This window comes from Hordeum vulgare, chromosome 4H (genome assembly GCF_904849725.1).
Source record: "Hordeum vulgare subsp. vulgare chromosome 4H, MorexV3_pseudomolecules_assembly, whole genome shotgun sequence".
In the NCBI taxonomy this organism is placed as follows: domain Eukaryota; kingdom Viridiplantae; phylum Streptophyta; class Magnoliopsida; order Poales; family Poaceae; genus Hordeum; species Hordeum vulgare.
In genome coordinates this window covers 64,636,147-64,661,451 of record NC_058521.1, presented here as the reverse complement: position 1 = coordinate 64,661,451, position 25,305 = coordinate 64,636,147, and the positions used below count along the sequence as shown (strand labels likewise).

At 41.7% G+C, this 25,305-nt stretch overlaps 1 protein-coding gene across 1 annotated transcript; it reads left to right on the top strand.

Annotated features, from left to right (window-relative positions):
* The first annotated feature begins 1,724 nt into the window (after positions 1 to 1,724).
* On the top strand, positions 1,725 to 4,581 carry LOC123451210 (transcription factor CSA-like). The gene is made up of 2 exons (XM_045128219.1): positions 1,725 to 2,113; positions 3,662 to 4,581. The coding sequence occupies exons 1-2, from the start codon at positions 1,942 to 1,944 to the stop codon at positions 4,324 to 4,326; spliced, it is 837 nt and encodes a 278-aa protein (XP_044984154.1). The 5' UTR covers positions 1,725 to 1,941; the 3' UTR covers positions 4,327 to 4,581.
* The last annotated feature ends 20,724 nt before the right edge of the window (positions 4,582 to 25,305 follow it).

The following is a 25,305-nucleotide window of genomic DNA, read 5'->3' as shown; positions in this document are numbered from 1 at the left end:
GTCGGAATTTTACAGTTCCGACGATTATATGGGTCTGCTAGAGATGTTCTTAGTTAGGCTAAACAGTTTTCCAGTCCATTTGCATAAATACGTGCATGCATTGCTAAAAAGTATGGTTGATCAGTTTTAGTTATATTCTTAGGGCAAGTTAGAGGAACGCCATACTTTTTTTTATGTGTGTTAATTCTGTTGTACAGCAGCAACACGCTTGTAGTTTTTCTATTACCGGCAGCGGGCGCAGCCTTCAGTTAAGTTGAGCGAAGTATTGACCATATGCTATAAGATGTTCACTCGTAAACAGTTGAGCAAAATATTGACCATTTGCACATGCAAAGACAAAACTGGAAGGACCAGTACAGCAACTAGTAATATATTCACATGTTTGACTCTTTTTTTGTTCTCCAACCTAGTTTTCCAAATCCTGCTTCAGCTCATATTTCCTCTGGCCTCCTGAAAAATCGTTGTAAAACATAAATTTTCCACCCTTCTACCTTTTGTTCTGCAAGTACAAACGTAGCAATTGATGGTGCAGAGTAACATCCCTGGAGGGCACATGCCGATGGTCACATTCACGGAGCAGAGTGCATATGCATGTACCGTTCTACTGTTCTCGCTTACATCAAGATATACATGTTACTCCATATCACCCATACAAAACGGACAGTGCGCAGCATGGCATACTTGAATGCATCCCATTTCTGCAGCACATCCCATGCTGCAAAGGTTTGCAGGTTTTGGGCTTCTGCTCTGGAGGATGCAGGCAGCCAACCACCTTCCTTGTGTGTGTGCTAGCTCATTGGCCATTAACTACGGCTGCTGTTTTTGTGTATGGCTGTAATGGCTGGGATAGAACGGTTTGCCCTCTTGGGGATGCACCCAGATGTTGACCATAACAACCTCTCTCAACTTTTTCATCCGGTGTAAATGAGATGCATACATGTGGTAGTTGATGAGACATAAAATCTGAGATAACACATAGTAGTATATACCTTCAATAGTACTCCCTCCGTTCCATAATGTAAGATCGTTTTGTAAGCTAAAACAGGTTGCAAAACGATCTTATATTATGGGACGAAGGGAGTATTTCAAAATATGTGAAGAAGGTAACAGTTAAAAGAATTGTTGTGCATGGAACATAAGACTATAAGAAAGTGATGTTTGATCTATGGTGTGCAAAACATACATACATGGATGAGGTAATATTAAATAAATAATTAAATACAAGTATCGGAAGGAACGACGACGTAATTGAAAAGAAACGTCAAGAACACGTACAATGGGGGTGGGGAGTTGTTTAGATAATTAAGATCGTTTGTTAAGAAAGTTGATGATGTCTTTGCGTTGCATATGGAGGAGGGGAGGGGAGGGGAGGGGGGAGAATATATTGTTAGGGAAGTTAGAGAAGAAGTACAAATATTGCAGCTGGAAGTAATCCGGGGATAGGTTTGTGTTGGATGGGGGCTGTGAGAGGAGTGGTCTCTGGCGAATAGCCAAACGGGGCAAGTTGGTGAGAGATAGACATGACATGGACACACGGTAGCTAGCCCTACACACACGCACAAGAGCGAGGGAGAAAGAGAGATGTTGAATACTCCATTAGAGGTTGTAGTATGTGAGCGTGCATGCATCACAGCCCCCTCCCTCTCTCTCTTGTCGTGTAAAACTAAACTAAAAGGACATCTTCCCCAAACCCTAGCCCAACATGCGTGTCATTATGTGCGTGCGTGCGTGTGTGTGTGGGGGGGTGCATACATGGGTAAAGCTAACACACCATAGCCTTCTCTCTCACTCTACCTCTATATACATACGTCCCTCTGACTTGTGGCCATTAGCCCATTAGGGACCAAAAACGGATTAGCTTCCTCTCTCAAGCGCAGCTGGGAGCTCTCTCGCGAGCCAGGCCTCCATCACGGTCTCTTCTTCTCCGGCCGGCGGAGGCCGATGGCGGCATCGTCGTCGACGACCAACACATCAGAAGGCGGCGCGAAGCCGTCGTCCTTGTGCCCGAGAGGTCACTGGAGGCCGGGGGAGGACGAGAAGCTGCGCCAGCTCGTGGAGAAGTACGGACCCCAGAACTGGAACTCCATAGCCGAGAAGCTCGAGGGCAGATCAGGTGGGTGAAACTGCCGGTCTGTCTCTTTGATCGTCGATCTGTTTCCAACAAGAAATGTTTCCTAATTTTCTTGTCGGTATGGTGTTGATGCGTGTGAATTTGAGAAATTGACTTCGGTTGATGCGATTTGTGCTCGGAAAGTAGATGATCTACGCATCTTGATTCAGTTTTCCATACCAATTTCTGCACGGTCAGATTATTTTAGCTATGCTTGTACCATCTACCAAAAAAATCCTTCCTCTAGAGGAATGATTTTCGCTGGGCTTTAACTTTTTTCTCTCAGCTTTTAGGTATCTTGGAAATAGAAGATTTTTTTGCGGGGTTAAAAAAATAGAAGATTTCTTAGATATAACTTAATTAATAGTGTGTCTCGTTAGTGAGTTTTTCTTCCGTACTATACCCAAAAAACAGTAGCATCATATAAGTCGTTCATTAGTGCGCACGATGACGAGCTGAATTTGTTCTGGGGTACCTATATAGTTCTCTTGCTGTGCTTGTGGATGTAACTTTTCCAATCTTTCAAGGCCCTTCAATGGAATGATACACAATTCTCCTAATATTTTCCGAAATTTGGAAAGATTAGTGTTACTTTTTTTAGACCAAAGAAAAATCTAGTCTGATGGCATAAAGGCAAACAGGTATGATTAAGTGACCTTTGTCTAATTCATACATAAAAGATAGATGTTCAGAATTAGTTATTTCCCTGAAATACTTGTTCTAGATTGAAGAAGAAATTATGAACACAAGGCTTCATGTTCATGACTACTAGCTTGTAAAATCAAGAGGAAGATGAAATTATCATCATGCATCTTGATTCTAAGTCTCCTCATTTAGTTTCACTTGAATAAATTTTCCCCAAAACAAAGTTGCGTAATTTTCACTTTTTATTGTGTGCATAATTTGAGGTAAAGGGAAGCAACAACACAAATAAAACCATGTACAATTACTCAATGTAACAAATGCGGTAGGGTGTGTTTGCTACTATCTCCCTTCAAAAAACAACACTGAAATAACATTAATTAGTTAATCACCCGACAAAGCATGGTTAGATTTATGTCTGTACATGTGAAAAATCCATGTATATATGGATGCATGTGTCAAGAGTTGATCACCTACACGGCTTAGCCTAATGAGAAGATTTCTTCACTCGTCTCTCTCAGGCATGCATGCATGCACAGGTTGATGCAACTAAATCGATCTGTACGCAATAACCTTTATGTGCCCTGACCTACTCTCTTTGGTGTGTTAAGTATGTAGTTACGCGTCTGATTAATTTGTCCCACAATCCTAAAAACATCACATTGCTATATTAGAATTTTCCATCATTGCATAGTTGCACTACTTAACCATGAATTCTCCATGCGCCAAAATGTTAAAAAAAAAACAATGGATTCTTCATTCGCCTATGAATTACACTGAAGTGTGGATTTTTTTTCATTTACTAATAATTGGAATGATGTATTTTCCTGACCTGATAGGTTTTCAATTTATTTCTAATTTTTTTTAAACTAATTTGTGGTGATTAATTGTGTGCGGGTGATTGGGAAGGCAAGAGCTGCCGTCTCCGGTGGTTCAACCAGCTTGACCCGCGGATCAACAAGCGGCCGTTCACGGAGGAGGAGGAGGAGCGTCTGCTGGCGGCGCACCGCGTCCACGGCAACAAGTGGGCTCTCATCGCCCGCCACTTTCCTGGCCGCACCGACAACGCCGTCAAGAACCATTGGCACGTCGTCAGGGCCCGCCGCAGCCGCGAGCGCTGCAGGCTCCTCGCCAAGGCCGCATCGTCCACCTTCCCGTCCTACTCCTACAGCGGCGGTGCCCAGCTCGACTTCACCGGCGCGTCGGCCGGCTCGTTCTGTTTTGGGTTCTCCAAGCCAGGTGGTGGCGGTTTCTTCGGCTCACCGCCGGCGGCAGCGGCGGCGCCTTCTTCTACTCCAGTATTGTTCAATGGCTACGGCGTCGGCGCTTCAGGAAGCAAGAGCTTGCTGTCAAGGTACAGTAGCTACGTGGACGGTGGCAAGCAACCGGCGGCGCCATCTTCTCTCTCCATCGCCTTCTCCTCGCCACCTTCCATAGAAGCACTAGCGCTGGATGGCCGTGGCGGCCATGATCATCACCGCAGGAAGGATTACCATGTCGACGGCGACGAGCCACTGAAAACGAAGGATGCGCCACCGTTCATCGACTTCCTTGGCGTCGGCGTGTCCTCGTGAACTGGGGCACGGGAACGATCGATCGCAGGAGGCGGCCGGCTGCCGCCTCCATCAATTTGTCGATCGATCAGTGTTGTTAGAGCATTGCATCGCCGTTAATTGGTAATTAATTGGCTAGATAGGCGCATGCATGCATTGTTTATGGCAGCGATCGAGGACTAGGGGGGCCTTAAGTAGAACTGTCATGGTCATGTGTTGAACTGTTGAACATGATCATGTGTTGGACTGTTGATCGATCAAATAAGGTTTGTGCCACATCGTTGGTCTTTTTTCTTGTTAATTTGAATTTGTGTTATGTGCCAATCGCTGCTTATACAAAGCCGGTTGTATACTATCCACTTGATACTACATTATGAGACACCAATTGTAAAAAACATTATGTGATAATCACCATCAGACGTGTAAATTATGATAAAAAAGGCAACAAGATCGTAAAAGGAAATTTGTTTAAGGCTGTCAAGTTTGCCAATGTTGTGACATGGAAGACTCTTTCGTTAGTAAATCACGTTCATATGGAATGTCCGTGGGTGCACAAAACTCACACTCTTTTGCAAACTAAGGGCGAATGTTGTCGTCCCGTTAGTCAGAAACTACAGTAATTGAGAGGGACTATCTATGGCTAAATTGGCTTAGAAATAGTTATTTCTAGACAACTACTCCCTCCGTTCCTAAATATAAGTCTTTTAATAGATTTCATTAAAATGACTACATACGGATGTATATAGACATACTTTAGAGTATAGATTCATTCATTTTGCTTCGTATGTAGCCTTTTAGTGAAATCTTAAAAAAGACTTATATTTAGGAACGGAGGGAGTACTCATAACATAAGATCAAGATTTTCTCGTCACATTTGCGCATGCATAACGCATGAAAGATCGAGCAGTCATCAACATTTTCTTATAATAAATAGTTGCCTTTGAAATAAAAAAATCACTTTATGAAGCTTTTGTGGACACATAACAGTAAAAAAATCTTGGCCTATTTTATACATGGTCAATAACTGCAACATAGAACTTTGATTGAAATTTTGTTGTTGAGTTTGTCAGTGAGCAGTTTAAATTCCAGAAACGTTATGACACTTTTCATGATATTAAATCTAATTATATCCGCCAAAAAAAATCTAAGAATACATTTTTATTAACAATTCAATAATACTTTTATATATTAATAGTACATGGTATAGAATTTTACTGTCCGCTAGTACATGGACAAATCTACATTGACGACTGAATGTTACTAAGTTATTCTTGAAAGAAAACAGTGTGAAGTCGTGTCACGGGACGGAACTACAGTGAACAACCTGCAAAAAATAGACAAACCATCCAACCGTCGGTTTAACTTATGTAGTGATCGCCTTTATTCCGTTTGCTTCTAGTGCACCAACCTGCAAGAAATGGACAAACATGTTATAGTAAGGTATAAGTACACCAAGCTGTTGTGCAGGGAGATCAAATCTGTAGCCTTTAATTCTTTGGCATCTAGACCGCAGGTTGTTGCAACTCCAAGGCATTCTTAAGCCTTAGCATACATAGTAACTCCATGGCTTTCGCAAGCAAAGAGGAAAGCTAGACTTGACAAAATGTTTAAAGATGTTTGCTTCAAATATCCGGCAATGATCATATGTCATTGTCCCAATTTCTATATATCCCTATAACCTACACACATAACCAAACAAAGTATATATCTTGAAATATTTTGACATTGGTTTAACTTTTTTTGTGAAAATGCTAAAGTCGTATATGAAAAACATAGACCCTTACAAAAACAACCGTATATTTTTTTAAACATACATACCCTTGGGGCGCCAAAGTCTTCCTCCTCTTGCATCCACCGGTGCATGCTGTGAGTAAAGCTTGTTGCTGCCTTGGAATATCCATCAGCGTAAAAAACTTGTTAAAACCCAAGAGCTTGTATAAGAAGCCGCTAAGAAGTTATCAATGTAGAAAAGAATATGTTGGTGACCGCGATATGCGTAGAAAATCGACGCCCCAAAGAAGAAGGGCGTAATCATTTCCATGCCATTAGTTGTGCCCCACCCATTTGGTTTGCCCTTAGTTTAGAAAAACCTCAGTCCTGTCCAACTCACTTTGCTCCTCTTATGGTTTTTCCTTTTGCCATGGTTTCACCCGGTCAGCGTCGTTTGATCGTAACCGACACTACATTTTGGGCATCGTTTGTGACGGCTCGACATTACCTCTATCTCTCTCCCTCCGTTCCTCCCTCGCTTCCTTCCTCCTTCTCCCTCCCTCCATCCCCCCCCTCTCTCTCTCTCTCTCCCCCTCTCGCTCTCTCTCTCCCCCTCCCTCCCCTCCCCTCCCCCTCCCCCCTCTCCATCCCTCCCTCCCTCTCTCTCCATCCATCCCTCCCTCCCTCCCTCCCTCCCTCTCTCTCTCTCTCTCTATCTCTCTCTATCTCTCTCTCTAGCTTAGTCGACGGTGACCGATTTATGAGGAAACCTGAGCGCTTGACCGATGTCGTGATAGAGATTTGAGTGGTGCCACCAGATCTACTTCCACGCAATTAGGGCAACGGAGCAAGCCGCGATATTAGTGACCACAGCCACAACAGAACCACACTCGCATGGGAGATTTTGGTGGAGTAAGTCTCTCATCCAGATCTGCTCATGTTTACTCTTTCTTGCCGAGTTGTAAACAATTTAGGCTCGTTTTTGTGTGTTCCTTTAATTTATCACTCGTACCTCCTTGGTCGGTTAGTGTAAGGTTGGCTTGTGCTTTCTGGGTCCTCTTAGTTGTTGGTGTCGTGGTCGGCCAATTGTTTCTTTGATATCAGTTTGCGTCCTTCCTACCTGACTCTTGGCCAGGTGGAGTTCTAGTCCAGCACGCGAGCCGGGCATATCTAGCGGCACCCAAGCACCCAAGAGCGCCCCCATCAAAACCGCACCATCCAAAGAACACACACGAACCAAGTCGGCGTGCAACCGACCTACACGAGCTTTGTGATTACATCGGCATCCAATAGCCCACGCATTCAACAACACGACGACTGTCCAGGGGCAACGAGGGAAAGAGGCCATGTACATGATGCCCCTTTATATCCACCCAAGAGTAGAAGGAAAACACGCCCCATAGTGCCCCCATCAAATTCCACTTACGAGGGAAAGAATTGCACACGAACCCACCCGACACACATCCGACCAACTTGAGCTCTCTACATCTCTTGATGCGCATGCTTTATGTGATGTTGGTTTTATCCGCTAGTTTAATCATTTTGATTGATTCCCCTCTTACTATGATATGATACAAAAAACTAAACATAGCACACAACCATAAGCAGTATGCAAATGTCATAATGTTTCAACCTCTATTGCTCAAACAAACCTATCATACATCAACAATAAATGGATAACTAGTATACACGATAGAAAAATCGAGAAGAAGAAAGAAAAGAGCAAACCAAAAAATCCAAAGCAGTCCAAGAACCATTAGAACTGAACGATGGGATGATGAAGGGGCAACACCTCGAGGGGCCTCTGCTCACAGCAACCACCTCCTCCTCCTCGACTATGGAATGATGGGAACAAGATCGCAAAACCACGGTGACCACAACCTCCTCCCGGACCTTTCGACTACGAAACCGAAAACAGTCGTCGGCCGCCCCGGCTTCCCACTGCCCTCCCTACTTTTAGAGTGAGTGATGCCCACCTCAACAATGGATGCTGCACTCCACCGACATGCATGAAGAAGCTCACCGAGGGAGGAGAGTGAGAATAGTCACGTGTGCTTCGGGAAGAAGAGAGACGGTTTTCAAACAAAAACGGTGAAAAAAATATAGATGTGAGGGGAAACAGAAAAGGGTGAGAAGGGAGAAATGTTCGTAAGGTTGAACGAAGCACTCTATCAGGTAGGAAAAGGAACATTATTCTTTTTTTAGGTAGTAAACAAATATCATGTCAAGTTGCAACACTAATCACTAACGAACTGCAATTTGCAAATGTTTTATTTTGATCAAAACTTTGGTCGCCACATCACCAGGTGGTGATGTCGCATCCTCTTGAGCTTTATCTCGCACGTCGTGGTGTCACTTTGGACATGTTTGGTTACCTGCATGGATTTTAGCCTCGTTGCAGATGGGCCTAGGTGGGTGAATAGATGAAACAAACATGTATTGCACGTAGTTGTGTTGCTGAGAAGAAACACATGTGTGGGTGTTTAGTTGCAAGTCCGTGGTGACCAGATGCAAATATATGTTGTTTGGTTACATACAAGATATCTGGTATGCTAAACTCTTATTTGAGTGGTAAACTCTTGTTCATATATAGGCATAGCATAGCAATTTCAACAAGCATTGGGCCTTACTAAAAAAAAATACATCAACAACCATAGTCATGATAGAGACAAACTTAAAGAAACAACCCATTAACCACATAGAGTCTTAGACAGAAAACCATTACTTGCAAAAATACATTAAGAGATCAACGCAAGTGCATCATCACGCTTCTTGCAGCTGGCCACAACCTTCATGTCGAAAAGGTCAAATATGATTACCTTGAAGCTGTCGAGAATCCGCACCTTGAAGGTGAGGAGGTACCCAATCTGCAGCTGGTGAGCTACGAAGAAGTCGCTCCACACTTTATCAAGTGTGAGCCTACTATTGACAACTCGTACCGCGATTCTCCAGGTGTGTCTAGAGTTCATCCTGAGAATGACTTCTGATAGGACAATGAAAATGTGCTTGCTTAAGTCACTAGGAATCGGCAGGAACTCCAACTTAGGCGCTAGAATGACCTTGCATAAATGCGACGGACTTGACTCCTCATGGAAATGGTCGTCATTCCTCAGCCAAGGCCTCTTGACCGTGCTGCCATCATACGCGTCCTTTCCCTTCAAGTAGTGACCGACACTACCTCCTTGCCATTTAGGCGGTTTTCAAAGCAGCATCATCAAGGATGAGCTTCTCGGGAGAGCAAGTGTATTGAACAAATTGAGAGGATCAATGGATTCTCTCAGCAGAGCACTGCATTGAATAACTGAACTATCAAATATATATATGCCCCCTACATTGACTATATACATGGTATGATCTGAACAATGTGCATTGTGATTGATGCACTGATCAAGGAAAGGGGCATTGCTATGATCAGTGCTCTCATCGGGGCAAGGGGCATTGTTATGATTAGTGCACTGAGCAAGGCAATGAGTATTGCTATCATCACATAGCATGCACACATAACACTGATTCTAGGCAAGCAATCCTATATGGCATCATTCTAGGCAAGCAATCCTACATATCATGCCCACGTACGAAGAAAGCAATCCTACACTCATGATAGCAATCCTACCGATCCTAGTAATTGTCACGGTATAGTCATCACTATTGGAATCAAATCGATTAGAGCGGAATCGAATTGAGTCGAGTTGAATCGAAGAAACTGCTCAAATAACTAACTGGTACAATAACTGAATCTACAGAAGGGAGATGTGTACTTAAGCTGGATTTGGAGCAGCCAACGACAAACAAAACCATGACGAGAACAATGGCCAGACCACGACGAATGTGCATGCATCCGCGACCACCATCATCCCGCAGCATTCGATGTACGGTCCGCCGCAATCAAGGTACCATCCAAGGTACCATCGGATTGGGCCATAGCGACTGAAACCCTCGCAAGGGTGGGGATCTCTGCCCTCGAACCCACAACAGCCATCCGATGACAAAGGGGAGATGATGCGGTGATGTAGTCGGTGCTTGTCGCTTGTTCTCACCGTCCAAATCTTGCCTTTTATGACGCTCGGAGCCGTCGGTGACAAAGTAGAGAGAAGGAAGAGTGAGAGGTGAGAAAGGGGAGAGGGTACTTATGGTGTTGCTTCAAGAAATAACATGACGGCTCTTGCATGTACCCACGCGTGCAACCACGTGCAGTACTTTGCATCACTTGGGCCTCCCTCATCTAAACAGCGAAATCACTATTTAAAGAGTACTCTTTGTAACGGTCACTCAAACCTCTCCATGTTGTGAAAAATGTCGCACCGCATGTACACCACTTGTCGCAACCCGGGAGTTTTTCCTTTTCTCGTAGATTCATTTTATCTCTCAAACCATGCGTCCAAATCTCGAATAGTTTTCATTGTTGGCATCCCCGCCTTGAGTCTTAAAAACTAGATCTCATATTGATATGTTTCGAAGAACTTTTTTTCACGAAAAAAACAAACGAAAAAACTGAATCGGGAGCATGCTTTCCCCTTTCCGAAACGGTAACAAGATTTTCCCTTTTACGAGAGGCACGGCCGACCATGCCTCTCGTGCAAGCAAATCCGTGCCTCTCGCGGAAGGAAATAAAATGTGTTTTTCCCTTATCGAGAGGCACGGTCGTGCCTCTCTCGCAAGCAAATATGTGTCTCTCGTGGTAAGAAAAAAACATGTTTTTTTTTCCTTTTCGATAGGGATGGTCGTGTCTATCGTGGAAACAAATCCGTATTTCTCATGGTAGAAAAAATAACGTGTTTTTTTCTTTTTCGAGAGGCATGGCTGTTCTCGACAAGCAGTAAATCCGTACGTCTCTTGTTAGGAGAAAGACATGTTTTCCCCTTTTGTGGAAGGCATGGTCGTGCCTCTTGCAGCAAAAAATTCGCGCCTCTACGACAAGTTAATCCGGGCCTCTCGTGGTAGGATAAAAAAACGTGTTTTTTCTTTTGCGAGAGGCACAATTTTGCCTTCGTGCTACTACGAGAAGTAAATTTGTGGCTCTTGTGGAAGGAAAAAATATGCGTTTTTTGCGTCAAAATAAAATGAAAAAATTGGATCCAGAAAAATATCCAAAGGGAGCTCCCAGAGCGTGACATGTGGCTGTGGATGAGAGTGAGCCATATATTGCGCTCTTCGCACTCCCTGTGAATTTTATTTTATTTTTATTTTCCTGCACCTGTTTTTGGCTTTGAAATGAATTTTCCGGCTTTTCTTAGGTTTTGGACCCGAAAAAATTTTAAAAACATTTTGTTGCAAAAAAAAGCTTTTTTTTCTTACGTGGGAGGCACACATTTTACTTCTAGGCACCGCGCCTCTCGTAAAACGGAAAAGGCTTGTTTTTTATCATGAGAGACACGAATTTATTTCTCGTAGAGGCAGTGCCTCACGCAAGGGAGAAATAACATGTCGTTTTTCTCTACCACGAGAGGCACGAATTTATTTCTTGTTGAGACATGAATTTGCTTCCACGAGAGGCATATATTTACTTGTCATGCAGTTTGAGAAACATTTTGACTAAATAAATCTAAAAAAACTCTCAGGTTGTGACAAGTGAAGTACATGTGATACGACACTTATGGTAGCTTGAGGAGGTACGACTGACCTTTACAAATAGTACAGTTTAAATAATAATTTCACCTTTGCAGGTGCTTCCGAAGGAGCACTCATAATTAATTGCTCCTTGTAAACAGTTGATTCACGCGTTCCTCAAGAGTCGGGCCTAATGATGTTTTAAATTTCATGCGACCAGAATTTGGATGCAGGCCAGAAATCCAAACATGCCAAAACTACATCCATAGAGCCTGACTGACGTAAATGGACGTAACCACCAAGCCAATTGTGCATTGACTTTCTCTATGCCTAGGACATCGACTGTGCATCGACTTCCTGTGTGTCTAGGATTGAGACTTTGGGTGCGTTTGGTTGCCCCATATTTGCCAACCATGCACGGGCGGGAAGAAAACGGTTGATTGGTTGCATGCATACATTATTTGGACAGCATATCACAAACTTTCAAGCGACTATGTGAATGGCTTGCGAAGCTACAATAAGTGTCGTATCACATGCGAGCCATCCTAGCTCGAATTGGCAGTTTCTCGCGAGCTAGGCCCTATCGAGGCACATGGGTAGTGGCGGCTGCATGCGAGCCATCCTCGAGAAGTCGTGTTGCATCCCGAAACGCCGGCAGTTACTGTTGGAAATATGCCCTAGTGATAATAATAAATTGATTATTATTATATTTCCTTGTTCATGATAATCGTTTATTATCCATGCTATAATTGTATTGATTGGAAACTCACATACATGTGTGGATACATAGACAACACTCTGTCCCTAGTGAGCCTCTACTAGACTAGCTCGTTGATCAAAGATGGGTAAGGTTTACTAACCATAGACATGAGTTGTCATTTGATAACAGGATCACATCATTTGGAGAATGATGTGATGGACAAGACCCAAACCTTAGGCATAGCATTTGATTGTATCACTAAGTTAATTGCTATTCCTTTCTGCATGTCAAGTATATGTTCCTAAGACCATGAGATCATGCAACTCCCTCACGTCGGAGGAATGTCTTGTGTGTATCAAATGTCATAATGTAACTGGGTGATCATAAAGATGGTCTATAGGTATCTTTGAGGGTGTTTGTTGGGTTGGCATGGATTGAGACTGGGATTTGTCAATCCGTATGACAGAGAGGTATCTCTGGGCCCTCTCGATAATAACACATCACAAGAAGCTTGCAAGCAATGTGACTAAGGAATTAGCCATGGGATCTTCTATTACACAATGAGTAAAGAGATTTACCGATAACGAGATTGAACTAGGTATGGAGGTACCGACGATCAAATCTTGGGCAAGTAACATACCACTGAACAAAGAGAACTGCGTAAGGGATTAATTGAATAATTGGCACCGTGGTTCAACCGATTAAGATCTCCGTGGAATATGTAGGAATCAATATGTACATCTAGTTCCCTCAATTGGCTATTAATCGCAGAGGTCTATCGATCATGCATGCATAGTTCTTGAACCCGCTCGGTCCGCACGCTTAACGTTCAATGACGATATAGTGTTGTTGAGTAATATATGTTGGTGACTGAATGTTGTTCAGAATCCTAGATGAGATCCCGGACGTCACGAGGAGTTTCAGAATAGTCCGGAGGTAAATATTTATATATAGGAAAGTGGTATTCGGGTTCATGAAAAGTTTTGGGGTTTTCCGGTATAGTACCGGGAGTGCCGAAAGGGTTCCAGTGGTCCACCCACCCTGGGGGATGATACGTCTCCAACGTATCTATAATTTTTGATTGTTCCATGTTGTTATATTATCATTCTTGGATGTTTTATGATCATTTTACAGCAACTTTATGTAATTTTTCGGGACTAACCTATTGACATAGTGCGCGCCGAGGGCCCCTGGCATGGCGTGGTATCTAGTGGGGCCCTCGAGGACCTGATCCACCGCCTCTGAGCTCTATAAATACCCTAGTATTCAGAAAACCCTAGAGGACTCGATGAAAAATCATTTCAGCCACCGCAAGTTCCAGAAGCCACGAAATCCAATCTAGAGCCCGTTCCGGAGAGGAACACGATCACACAAGGGTTCATCATCCTCATTGGTGCTCCTCTGATGATGCGTGAGTAGTTCACATCAAACGTACGGGTCTGTAGGCAGTAGCTAGATGGATTTCTCTCTCGTTTTATTTCTCAATACAATGGTCTCTTGGAGATCCATATGATGTAACTCTTTCTTTTGCGGTGTCTTTGTTGGGATCCGATGAATTATGAGTTTATGATCAGATCGATGAAAATGTATTCATGCTTGATTTTTATATCCTCGTATTTCTTCCCTGATATTTGGTTTTTGTCTAGAAAACTTGATCTTTTATCTTGCAATGGGAAGAGGTGCTTTGTGATGGGTTCGATCTTGCGGTGCTCAATCTCACTGATAGAAATAGACATGACACGGATGTATCGTTGCTATCAAGGATAAAATGATGGGGTCTATTCATACATGAATAGATCTTGTCTACATCATGTCACCCTTCTTAAGGCATTACTCCATTTCTCCATGAACTCGACACACTACATGCATGCTGGACAACGGTCGATGTGTGGAGTAATAGAAGTACATGCAGGTAGAAGTCGGTCTACTTGTATTGGACGTAATGCCTATATACATGATCATTGTCTTGAATATCAATTGCCCAATAGTAATATGTCTACCCACCATTTGCTATTTCTTGAGAGAAGCCACTAGTTCACATCATCTATTTGCAATCTCTATTTTACTATTCGTGTTTCTATTTTATTTGCTCTTTTATTTTCAGATCTATATTATCAAAATAAACCAAAAAAACCTCGTTGCATTTTATTTTCTATCACTCTTATTTTCATATATCAACCTGTCCTTAGTTTACCCATGAGGGATTGACAACCCCGCCGCGCGTTGGGTTGCGAGGATTTGCTATTTGTGTGCAGGTGTTGCTTACATAGTCTTGTGGATCTTCCTACTGGATTGATACCCTGGTTTCATAACTGAGGAAAATACTTGTCATCGCTGCTAGATCACCCTTTAAGCTCGGAGGGAAACCAACACAATCGGCGGGGAGTCAAGATTTCTCTCACCGTTGCTCGGGAAGATCAAGTCAAGATCTATCATGTTCCTACACACAACTCTCATTTCCTTGCAATTACATTATTTGCCACTTGCCTCTCATTTTCCTCTCCCCCACTTTGCAAAAATATTTGCCTTTTTATTTGCCTTCTTTCCATTTTCCTTTTATTTGCTTGCTTGCTTCTATTGCCTTCATGTCAACACTCAAAAACAGAAAAATAAACAGGAAAAGTAAAGACTTACGGATCCTCATCCACTTTCTAATCTTTTCAAAAGATCTAATTATCTTGAACCAATTGCTAGTGAGTTGAGTTCTCTTGATTATTTTTGTGAAGTTTTGCTTGAAAATCGTGAATCTGAATATTGTGATGAAGTGTTAAAACAAGAAATTTATAAAGTGATTCATGATATCTCCTTGAATGAAAAGCATGATTGCGATGATGTTATTATAAATACTATTAATGTCAATTGTGATAATAATATGCAAAACTACAAGATTGTGGATGGTAATTTTGTCATGTCCACTACTCATTATAATGATCATGATAGGGGCGATGCTTCTTATTCTCTTGAAAATTTATTTAATCCTCACGATGAATATGATATTGATAATAATGGTTGTAATAGTATTGAAAGTGGGTTTGGAAGAGTGTCAACATTAGTTAATAATGATCCCACTATTTCGGAGAATTATCTATCTCTTGAATTTTTCGATAAAAGTGGGTTTGGGGTGGTCATGACTTTAGTTAATGTTAATGCCACTACCTTGGAAGATAAGACTTTTATTCATGTGGATCATGAAGAGAGTATTTTATGTGATAGTTATATTGTTGAATTCGAATATGATCCTCCATGTAATTATTATATGAGAGGGAAATATGGTTATAGAAATATTCATATTTCTAAAGTATCTCTCTTCATGTTGAGATTGCTATTGTTTCTTTCTTCTTATATATATATGTTAGATATTTATTTTCTTGAAATTTGTATGCTTATAAAATTCCTATGCATAGTAAGTATGTTAGACTTAAATGTGTTTTTCTTATGATACATGATGCTCTCTTTGTGTTTCAATTACTATCTTTCATGTGAGCATCAAAAAATCTCAAGCCTAACTTAATGTCTATAAGGAAACAACTTGTTGGGAGGCAACCCAATGAATAAAATTTATTTTCACTTTTTCTTTTTGTTGTTGAATGTTTGCAAAATTATTGTACTATTATGATTGTGTTTTTCATGTTTAAGTTAGTGTTTGTGCCAAGTAAAACCTTTGGGATCATGTGGGGTGTTAGTTGCTTTAATCATGTTGAAAAACGGAAACTTTTGCGCCGAGTAGAAACAATCCGAAAAATCACATAAATGTGAAAAGTGTCTGAATTTTTAGAGAACATTGATATACAAATTCCCCACGTTGTCCTAGTTGTTCAGAATTTTTGGAGTTACAAAAGTATGAGTAAATTTCAAATCTTTACAAACTGTTCTCTTTTTAACATATTATGTTTTGTTTGTGTTATGTGCTTGTTTTAATGATTCTATGGTTTGTATCGGGGGTATAAGCCATAATAAAGTTAGAATACATTAGGTATAATTCAAAGAAAAAATTGGAATACGTTTTCAATAATACATATACTAAAGTTTGGTTTTCTTATACAAACGGATCTCACGAAAATTTGTGTGATTGAAGTTTTTAAGTTTTGAGTGAGATCATGATGGATCAAGGAATAAGGAGTGGTAAAACCCTAAGCTTGGGGATGCCCCATGGCACCCCAAGGTAATATCTAAGGAGTACCAAGCAACTAAGTTTGGGGATGCCTCGACTGTCATCCCCTCTTTGTTCTAACCATCATTGGTAATTTTACTTGGAGCTATATTTTTATTCGACACATATCATGATTTTTTGCTTGGAGCGTCTTGTATCATTTATGTCTTTTCTTTCTTTGTTGGTTAGTTTGTAATAATAAACCTTGCTGGACACACCCAATTAGAGAGCCAAATTACGGTATGATTTGTTAGAATCGCTCTTTATGCTTCACTTAATTAATTTTTGAGCCATGGAATTGTTCAAGTACTTAACTTATATATTTTTTAGCACGGTGCTGTTGTTATTTTGAAGAAATTTGCTCTCATGCTTCACTTAGATTATTTTGAGAGTAGCTGAAATTTTGAAGAAATCCTCTCTTGCTCCACTTATATTAATTTGAGTGTTGAAAAATTTAAAGAAACGTGTGCTCTCGTTCTTCACTTATATTTGTTTGAGATTTTGTTATTTGAAATGGCAATTTGTCTTAAATGAAAATTAGTTCCAAAGTGATAAATGTCCAGGAAAGATATAATAAAAACTTCCATGAAGATCGTTGGATGATAAACTTGATTCTTTGCAATAGTTTTGCGATATGAAGATAGTAATATGTGAGTTATGTTGATGAGTAATTATGCTCTAGTAAGAATATTGGTGTTAAGGTTTGTGATTCCCTATGCATGCACATGAAGTCAATAATTATGCAATGGAATTACATCCTACTGTTATTGTATTATTCGTTGTTAGCTATGTTTAATGGTCACTTATGATGATTTTTGTTCCTTGGTTGGGCGCTTCTCAATCTATTTGCTAGCCTTCACTTGTACTTAGCGGGAATACTGCTTGTGCATCCAAATCCTAAACACAAAGTTGTGCCAAATGAGTCCACCATACCTACCTATATGCGGTATTTCAACGTTGTTCCAAGTAAATTTGCAAGTGTGAGCTCTAATGTTCAAAATGAATTTCTATTTTGTGTGCCCGTATCACTCATGAAGCGGCGAGGGGTGGCCGATATCTTCCATGTTAAATAGGTTATTCTCAAGATGAGTGTTTATTCACTTGTCATTGCACGAGAGTATGGTGGTAATAGGGATGCCCAATCCCAAAATGCAAAAAAGATATGTTTTATGTTGTCAAATAATAAATTCCTTGGAAAGTGTTGGTATGGACGGTACCCATGGATACGGCTAGCCGTGGAATGTGAAAGAATGGTGAAAAAGGAATAAACGTTATTTTTAGTTTGGGAACCTCCTATAATTTATTTAGCATGGAGGATATTGGAAACTCTTAGTCCTTCTCGTTCAGAGGAAAAGCATACCACCCTAAAAAAATTATCTCTAAGTTTTTCACTTTGAGCTTTGGCACTTCTACAAATCCCTGCTTCCCTCTATGAAGGGACTATCTATTTACTTTATGCATTTTTTATTTTGAATTTGATTCTCCATCTTCTCTTATAAAGCACCAACTAAGGAACACTATTATCATACTCGAGCATTGGATGTAGTTAATATTTGAGTTGTTTCATGAATGGATCAATGATAGAGCATGATGGGATATGGATAACATTCTTTAGCATTGATATTTTGAAAGACTTAATTGCTTATTGATATGCTTGAGTATTGAAATTTTCATGTTAAACTATGCGAAGGAAAAAATAGACGAGGAGTTCAGAGTCCTAGATGAGATCCCGGATGTTGGTGACCGAATGTTGTTCACAGTCCTAGATGAGATCCTCGACGTCATGAGGAGTTCTGGAATGGTCTAGGGGTAAATATTTATATATAGGAAAGTGGTATTCGGGTTCAGAAAAAGTTTTGGGTTTTTCCGGTATAGTACCGGGAGTGTCGAAAGGATTCCGGGGGTCCACCCACCCTGCGGGCTGATACATCTCCAACGTATCTATTATTTTTTATTGTTCCATGTTGTTATATTATCATTCTTGGATGTTTTATGATCATTTTATAGCAACTTTATATAGTTTTTTGTGACTAACCTATTGACATAGTGCATAGTGCTAGTTGCTGTTTTTTGTTGTTTTTTCTTCACAGGAAAAACAATATCAGAAGAAGTCGAAATGCCACGAAACTTTACGGAGATTTTTTTGGACCAGAAGGAAACTTGGGAGCCAAGAATGAGCAGTAGACGAGGCCTAGGGGGGCCAATAGACACCAGGGTGCGCCCAAGGCCCCTCATGCTGCCTGGTATCTAGTGGGGCCCTCGGGCACCTCCTACACCGCCTTTGAGTTCTATAAATACCCCAATATCCACAAAACCCTAGAGGAGTCGACGAAAAATCGTTTCAGCCACCGCAAGTTCCTGAAGCCACGAAATCCAATCTAGAGCCCGTTCCGGAGAGGAACACGATCATGGAGGGGTTCAACATCCTCACTGGTGCTCCTCCGATCATGCGTGAGTAGTTAATATCAGACATATAGGTCCGTAGGCACTATCTAGATGACTTTCTCTCTTGTTTTGTTTCTCAATACAATGGTCTGTTAGAGATCCATATGATGGAACACTTTCTTTTGAAGTGTGTTTGTTGGGATCCGATGAATTGTGAGTTTATGATTAGATCTATGAAAACATATTCATGCTTGATTATTATATCCTTGTATTTCTTCTCTGATATTTGGTTTTTGTCTCGCCAACTTGACCTTTTATCTTGCAATGGGAAGAGGTGCTTTATATTGTGTTCGATCTTGCGATTATCAATCTCACTGATAGGAAGAGACATGACACGCATTTATCATTGCCATTAAGTATAAAACGATGGGGTCTATTCCTACATGAATAGATATTTTCTATATCATGTAATTATTCTGAAGGCATTACTCCGTTTCTCGATGAACTCAATACACTAGATGCATGGTGGATAGCGGTCGATGTGTGGTGTAATAGAAGTATATGGAGGTAGAAGTTCGTCTACTTGTGTTGGACGTGATGCCTATATACATGATCATTGTATTGAATATCGTCATAATTATTTGCTCTTCTATCAATTTCCCAACAATAATTTGTCTACCCACCGTTTGCTATTTCTCGAGAGAAGCCACTAGTGAAACCTACGACCCCTGGGCCTACTTCACATCATCTTTTTATTTTCTATCACTCTTATTTGCATCTATCAATCTATCCTTACTTTACCCACGAGGGATTGACAACCCCTCCATGCGTTGGGTTGCGAGGATTTTTTATTTGTATGCAGGTGCTTATTACATAGTCTTGTGGATCTTCCTACCGGATTGATACCTTGGTTTCATAACTATAGGAAATACTTGTGGTCGATGTGCTAGATCACCCTTTAAGCTTGGAGGGAAACAAATGCAATCAGCGGGGAGTCAGGGGCCCACATGGGTTGAAGAGTGAGGCACACCAGCCCCTGGTGGGCTGGGCGCCACACCCATAAGGGCCCATGTGCCCAAGGTTGTGGGAGAGAGGTGTCGTGTAGAGGAGGGACACCTCCCCTAGCGCGCCCACCTCCCTTGTGGGATGTGGACTCAACCCTCTTTGGCCGGCAAGCCCTTCATTGAAGGAGGGGCCAAGGCATCACCCCACCTACCCTTCCTCCTATAAATAGAGAGCGGGGGAGAGAGTAGATGCACCCCAAAGCTAGAGGTGAAGCCACACCCCAAAGCCATATGTGCATCCATATCTCTCTAGATCGTTTTCTCCTCCGTCGCGTGTGCGGAAGCATTTGGCAAGATTGCCCCACCACCACCGTCACCACGCCATCGTGCTGTGGGAGAGATCATCTACTACCCTGCCCTCACTCGCTGGATCGAGGAGACAGAGACGTCATCGAGTTGTGCATGTGTTGAACGCATAGGTGTAGTCCACTCGGCATTTGATCGGTACGGATCGTTATTGGACCGCGAAGACGTACGACTACATCAACCGCGTTCCTTAATGCTTCCGCTTAGCGATTTACAAGGGTATGTAGATGCACTCCCCCTCTCGTAGCTAGATCTTGGGTGGGCGTAGGAATTTTTTTGTTTCCCATGCAACGTTCCCCAATAGTGGCATCATGAGCTAGGTCTATGCGTATATGATATGCACGAGTAGAACACAAAGTTTTTATGGGCGTTGATGTTCAGATTGCTTACTTCCATAGTCTTATCTTGATTTGGCGATATTGTGGTATGAAGCGGCTCGGACCAACCTTACTTTTCCACGCACAAGAGACCGGTTCCACCTACTAACATGTAACTCGGTTGCATAAAGGTGGCTCACACGTGTTTTTTTCTCCCACTTTAGTTGAATCGGATTCGATAGAAGTAGTCCTTGTAGAAGGTTAAATAGAAACTTGAATATCACCGTTGTGGCTTTGCTTAAGTAAGAACGGTTCCTGCTAGTTACCCATAGCAACCACGTAAAACTGTAACATCCCAAATTTTGGAATGTTAATATAATTATTATATTGTTTGTTTGTTTGCTTGAGTGATTGAAACTTGAGTGAAATTTGAAACTTTTCAAAAACTTTTGAATGAGAGGGAATAAAATGACTTTCCCCTTCTCCGGTAAATTCAAATTCAGCGAGTTAAAAGCAATAAGAGAAGATGACATGACTTCTTCAACTATAAAGAATTTGAATGGAGTTTGCATTTGAATTCTTTCAAAATTTTCTTTTGCATTTCTAATTTATTTTCTTCATGCAAGAAGTGCCGGGAAATAATTCTTGCAAGCAAGAAAGAGCGGAGGAAAATGACCCTCCCAAAATCAGGGGCATATTGGAAATATTTTTGAGCCAAGAAAACCGGATCTTTATTGAGAAAATAATTGCGAAAAGAAATAAAGCCTTAGGGATTTTTCTGAAAAAAGAACATTTTTAAAAAGTTTTTATTTTGGTGTTGGAAAAATGTTAATCAATTAGGAAATATTTTTCTGCTCAATTTAGTATATACTACCCCATATAAATTATTTTTTATTTTGTTTCCTTTTATTCTTTTCTTGCTGTTTAAAAAAAAGAAAAAGAAAAAAACAGATCCCTCATCACGAGGGATCCAAATCCCTGCGCCCAACCGCCACCAGCCCCTCCAGCGCACCCCCTCTTCTTTTCTTTATTTTTTTCTCTTTCTTTTCTTTCCTTTTTTTCCTTCCTTCTCCTTCCCCTTTCCTTTTCTTCCCCACGAGGCCTTCCTTCCCAGCGCACCAGCCCCTTTCCATGGCGTGATCCCCTGGATCACGGGATCCTCCCCCGATCTCGCCTCCCCCTTCCTTCCCCCACGCCCCCGGCCCCCTATATAAGCCGCCACCCCCAAGCCCCCTTGGCCCCCTCCTCCCCACGCCGCAGCACCACCTCGCCCCTGCCCTCGCTACCTCGCAGGAGAGGAGCTCCAGAGAGAACCACGCCGCCACCCCCCGTGCCACCACTCGCCTCCCCGCCCCAACCGACGCCACCACAAGATCCCCCTCGTTCCCCGCAACCCATTTTTGCCCCTAGCCCGAGCCCTCGCCGCCTCATCACCACCCTCGCCACCTCGCCGGAGTTGGAGCCGGCCAAAGCTACTGGAACCATCCCCGCCCCCTGCCGCATCACTGAACCGCCCCTCCGCCGCCACCAATCGACAGAGGAGTTTCCCCGCAACATCCCCGTCACCTCCGCCGCCGCCGGAGACCACCGGAGGACCCTCCCCGTCGACCGCATCTTCTCTGCCTCGCCTGAGAAGAAGCACCAGCAACTCCCCACGGTGAGCACTCTCCCCCACCCCTCGACCGTTAGATTTAAATCAAAGACACCAGATTAGATATAGGATAACTGTTTGGTTTAGTTAAGAAAACCAGGCCGGTTTTCTATTCACTTAATCTTAGCCGAAACGTTTTTTGTTATATTGCGGCCTTGTGCTAGTAACTACCGCAGCAAACAACCTCCCAACCAACCAGAGAGAGACACGTGTACCCCTATCCGATAGAATTCAGATTTTAGTTTTCTGTTTTAATTCAGTTCCGATCTTGTTTTGATCATAACTTTTGATCCAGAACACCAATGGAGTTGAAACTTGTTCCAGTAGATCACAATTGTTTTGTAGTTTTTAAAAACATATAATTTGTCTATGTTTAAAATTTTCAAATTTGAATTAGGTAAGATTTAGTTTAAACCTTGTTTTGCTTATTCCAGGAGTTTAAAAGAAGATTTTAATTTTATTATTTTTGCTACTAATCACTAGTGATCTTAGTTATCAGTGGTAAAAATTTCAGAATTATTTGAGTATTTTAGCTCAATGTTTCTTGTGAAACAATTTCAGTTTCACCTCTTTTAGGATTATGGCTATTTCCTTTTCTATAATTGTTTTTAAATTATTTTCTTTTATATTTCAGAAATATTATGTTTTGTTTCTGTTAGTTAACAATAGGCTTGCAACAAGTTTTGATTTTTATTTTTTTATGTTATCATGAAATCAATTCTAGTTCTCTAATAACTTGCAATTGGTTTCTCCACTATTTCAAATCCCGTTTGGAAATACTTTCAAATAGTTTTGTGAAAAATACTTTATTTTATATTAGTTAAATTTATATCTTAGTTCCCTGTTATTATTTTCTGTTAGACAAAAACTATTTAGTGTTGATGTAGTGAAGACTCCCTAGTTTTATTTGAAGTTTCCTTCGGATTCTTATTCACTCTCTCTTTTGTTTTGATTGCTAGAATGATTGCTAGTATGAGTGCTTATGTGAATGATATGTTTGTTATATAGATTTCATCAGAGAGTGATGAGTAGTCTATCAAGTTATTTCTCGAGAAATTCTTCTTCGTCAACATCACCAGGCAAGTCATTTGATCATGTATCACCTATGTTTTATGCATCGTAGTTCTACCATCCTATGCCCAATTGCATGCTGAGTAGGTACTTGGAAACTATGGTTACATAATGTAGTATCATGTGGTAGGCACCCAACAACCCCGTTACTAGGCCCGGGACGACAAATTTCATATTGCTATGCTTGAGTAGACGGGATTCTGGTTGAGAGTTTATCACGAGTGATGCAAGAATAATTTAATAACCAAGACCGGTTAAGTCAAGACTTTTCAAGACCTCGTGATGCAATGCAACTCTGGGTGAAGGACGGTGATCGGCTCCCTGGAGAAACCTGTGGATGACCCGGGATGCTGGAGACGGCCATGACATCTTGCGGAAAACTTCACCCAGGCTCAAAGAGACGGACGGATATTTTCAAGACCCAAGGCTTACCTGCACAGCCACAAGTCATTATGGGCTCTGGCTTGGTTGGACAACGCGCGACTCTGGACAGGCGGTGCTAGCAGATGTAGAAGAACGGTAGGATTGGATGGGCATCGACAGGGATTCAGAGGGACCCGTTGAAAGACCATGTTTTGATCATCCGGTCTTCAAACACCCTGAAGTGCGAGGACATACACGGAGGCGATCAAATCTTGTGGGGAACGTGTGCAAAACTCTGCAGAGTACTCAAACCTAATCGATGAGCCGTGTCCACGGTCATGGACAACTTGAGCCAAAGGAACTGAAGTTATCTGAAATTCTCAACACAAATAATAATATTGATGTGGGTATTATTGACAACATGGGTACGAGAATTGGTTGGTGGAACCATCTCGTTAACAACCAACAATGTAGTAACATTTTGCTTTTAGCTCTCTCTTGATGTAGGAGAAAACTTGCTTTTCGCTAAAACCTTATAGCCCCACCTGCCTTATATGCATATATTATAGATGATTACTTTTCACCCCTCTCTTATGTGACTTGCCGGCATATTCAATATGCTGACCTACACGGCTGCAATGTCTTATGTTGCAGATATTTTTCTTCGACGAGTAAGAGTACGATTCAGGGTTACGGTCTACACTCAACTTGCTGTTGGTGTTTATTGGGACTCCACTCCCTTGACTGCTTCCGCTGATATATTTAAGGTATATATCAGTTTTACGCTATTTACATGTGATTGCACTTTGATATATACATTGATGTACTGTGTGTGCCAGCATACTGATCCAGGGATGGCACAGATACACAGAGGCTTGACTCGTTTTGAGTCGGGTCGCTACAGAAATGGTATCAGAGCACATGTTGACTGTAGGACGTGACCTTAGAAACTGGAAACTTCTTAGGATAGGATCTCTCAAAAATCTTATTTTCGAGAACACATTTGACTTCTCATCTCTTTTGATTTCATCAAATGTTCTCTCTCACCTCAAATAGTTATGCAATACCCTTTCCTCTTTGACCCCATGAAGAATCAACGGAGTTCTGCTACAAAGTAAAGAGGATTCCACCATGCATTTGAAGAATTGAAGCTACACCAATTGAAGACCCTCAAGACCCGAAGAATTCGAAGACCCTGAAGCGTTCGAATATTTATATGACCATTAGAAGTCCAAACCCCTGTTATATACCCACGTTAGATACGATGATTTGTGAGCCGTCATTGGTGTGTGTTTTTCGACAGCCACAAATAAAACCTATTCTCAAAAATATTGTTTTTATTGTGTGTATCTCCCTCCATCTCTCTCTCTTACCCGTCTCATCCCAAAAACCTTGGACCCAATAGATGGCGTATGAAGTTGGACTTGTAGTCTCTGGACCAATGACCCAGCTGGAGGCTGAAATATGGATTCAGAACATGGAGAACCACTTCGGGAGCAATTTGATTTCAAGGAAGTATGAAGTGGCACACGCTCTTCAGTACTTTACACAAAGTGCTGCAATCTGGTGGAAAATGCATCATGCCATACAAGGACTTAGTGGGGCAGAAACTTGGGACGAATTCAAGAAGACTCTGTTAAGATCCCGTCTTACTCAGAAGTGCTATGATAATCCGAAGAAGAAGACTTGTGCATGCAAGATCTGTGGAGAAATAGGACACACCCAGGAGGAACACA